Source organism: Parus major, unplaced genomic scaffold, assembly GCF_001522545.3.
Source record: "Parus major isolate Abel unplaced genomic scaffold, Parus_major1.1 Scaffold499, whole genome shotgun sequence".
Lineage (NCBI taxonomy): Eukaryota > Metazoa > Chordata > Aves > Passeriformes > Paridae > Parus > Parus major.
The window spans coordinates 1-1,041 of record NW_015379390.1 but is presented as its reverse complement, the minus strand read 5'-3'; the positions used below and the strand labels follow the sequence as shown (position 1 = coordinate 1,041).

General features: G+C 48.6%; 1 protein-coding gene across 2 annotated transcripts in view; it reads left to right on the top strand.

Moving 5' to 3' along the window:
- The window catches only part of LOC107199213 (zinc finger protein 638-like), a 24,844-nt gene extending 23,803 nt beyond the window's left edge, over positions 1-1,041 (top strand). For both annotated transcript variants that reach the window (XM_019005507.2, XM_033511711.1), the window contains exon 5: positions 140-1,041. In XM_019005507.2, coding sequence (XP_018861052.1) covers positions 140-500 — 361 coding nt within the window. In that variant the 3' untranslated portion in view covers positions 501-1,041. The remainder of the gene's footprint in view (positions 1-139) is intronic.

The window sequence follows — 1,041 nt, the reverse complement described above, 5'->3', positions numbered from 1 at the left end:
CCCGATTTTCCCCTCCCAATCCCGATTTCCCCTCCCAATCCCGATTTCCCCTCCCAATTCCGATTTCCCCTTCCCGATTTTCCCCTCCCAATCCCAATTTCCCCTCCCAAATCCCGATTTCCCTCTCTCCATATCCCAGGAATGCCGACCGCAAGGAGAACCGCACTCCCAAGCACCGCTCCAGCTCCTGCAGCCCCGATCGGCGCCGTTCCCGCGCCGGCAGCTCCGGCTGTTCCCGCTTTTCCAGCAGTTCCTGCTCGGCCCCGCGCCGTTACCGCTCCCGGTCCCGAAGTCCCGGAAGGTTCCGGAGGCCGCGGAGCCGGAGCCCTCGGCACATCCGGCGGATCAGCCCCCGGCACCGATCCCGGTCCCCTCAGCGTTCCCGGAATTTGCTGCGATCCAGCCCCAGACCGCGGAGATCTCCCAGCTCCGAGCGCTTTTCCCGCCGCTCCAGCCGCTCTGAAGGTGATTTCAGTCCCGAATCGGAATTTTGGGAATAACCGACAAAATTCCCAAATTATTTATCACCTCATCCACCCTATCCCACCATTATTTTTTAATCGATTTTTAATTAATTAATTTTTGCAAGCAGAAAAAAAATCAAAACACAGGAAAAAAATACAACAAAAAAAAAATCCTCAGGCAAATTTTCCCTAAAATTTTTTTTTTTTTAGGGATAAAATTACAAAAAAAAAAAATAATAATGAAAAAAATTTGGGAATGATCCCAACAAAATAACCTCTGGATTCTCCACAGCAATGCGGGAAATTAATTAAGGAATAATTAAAAGCAGTCCAGAACAAGCCAAGGAAGGCAGGAATTAGCGGAAGGCTCCGAGTTAGTAAGTACTAGACAGGAATTCCCAGAAATTCCCAAAAAATTCCCGAGAAATTCCAGGTTTTTGGAGGTTTTTTTCCCCATCTCCAGTTTCTCCCTGAAGGAAACGAGGCCAAATTATTTTTCCCAAATTTTGGGAATTTTGTGGTTTTGTTTGGAGTTTTTATCCGGCGGGAAAAGTTTTGGCGGGTCAGGAAAAACGGG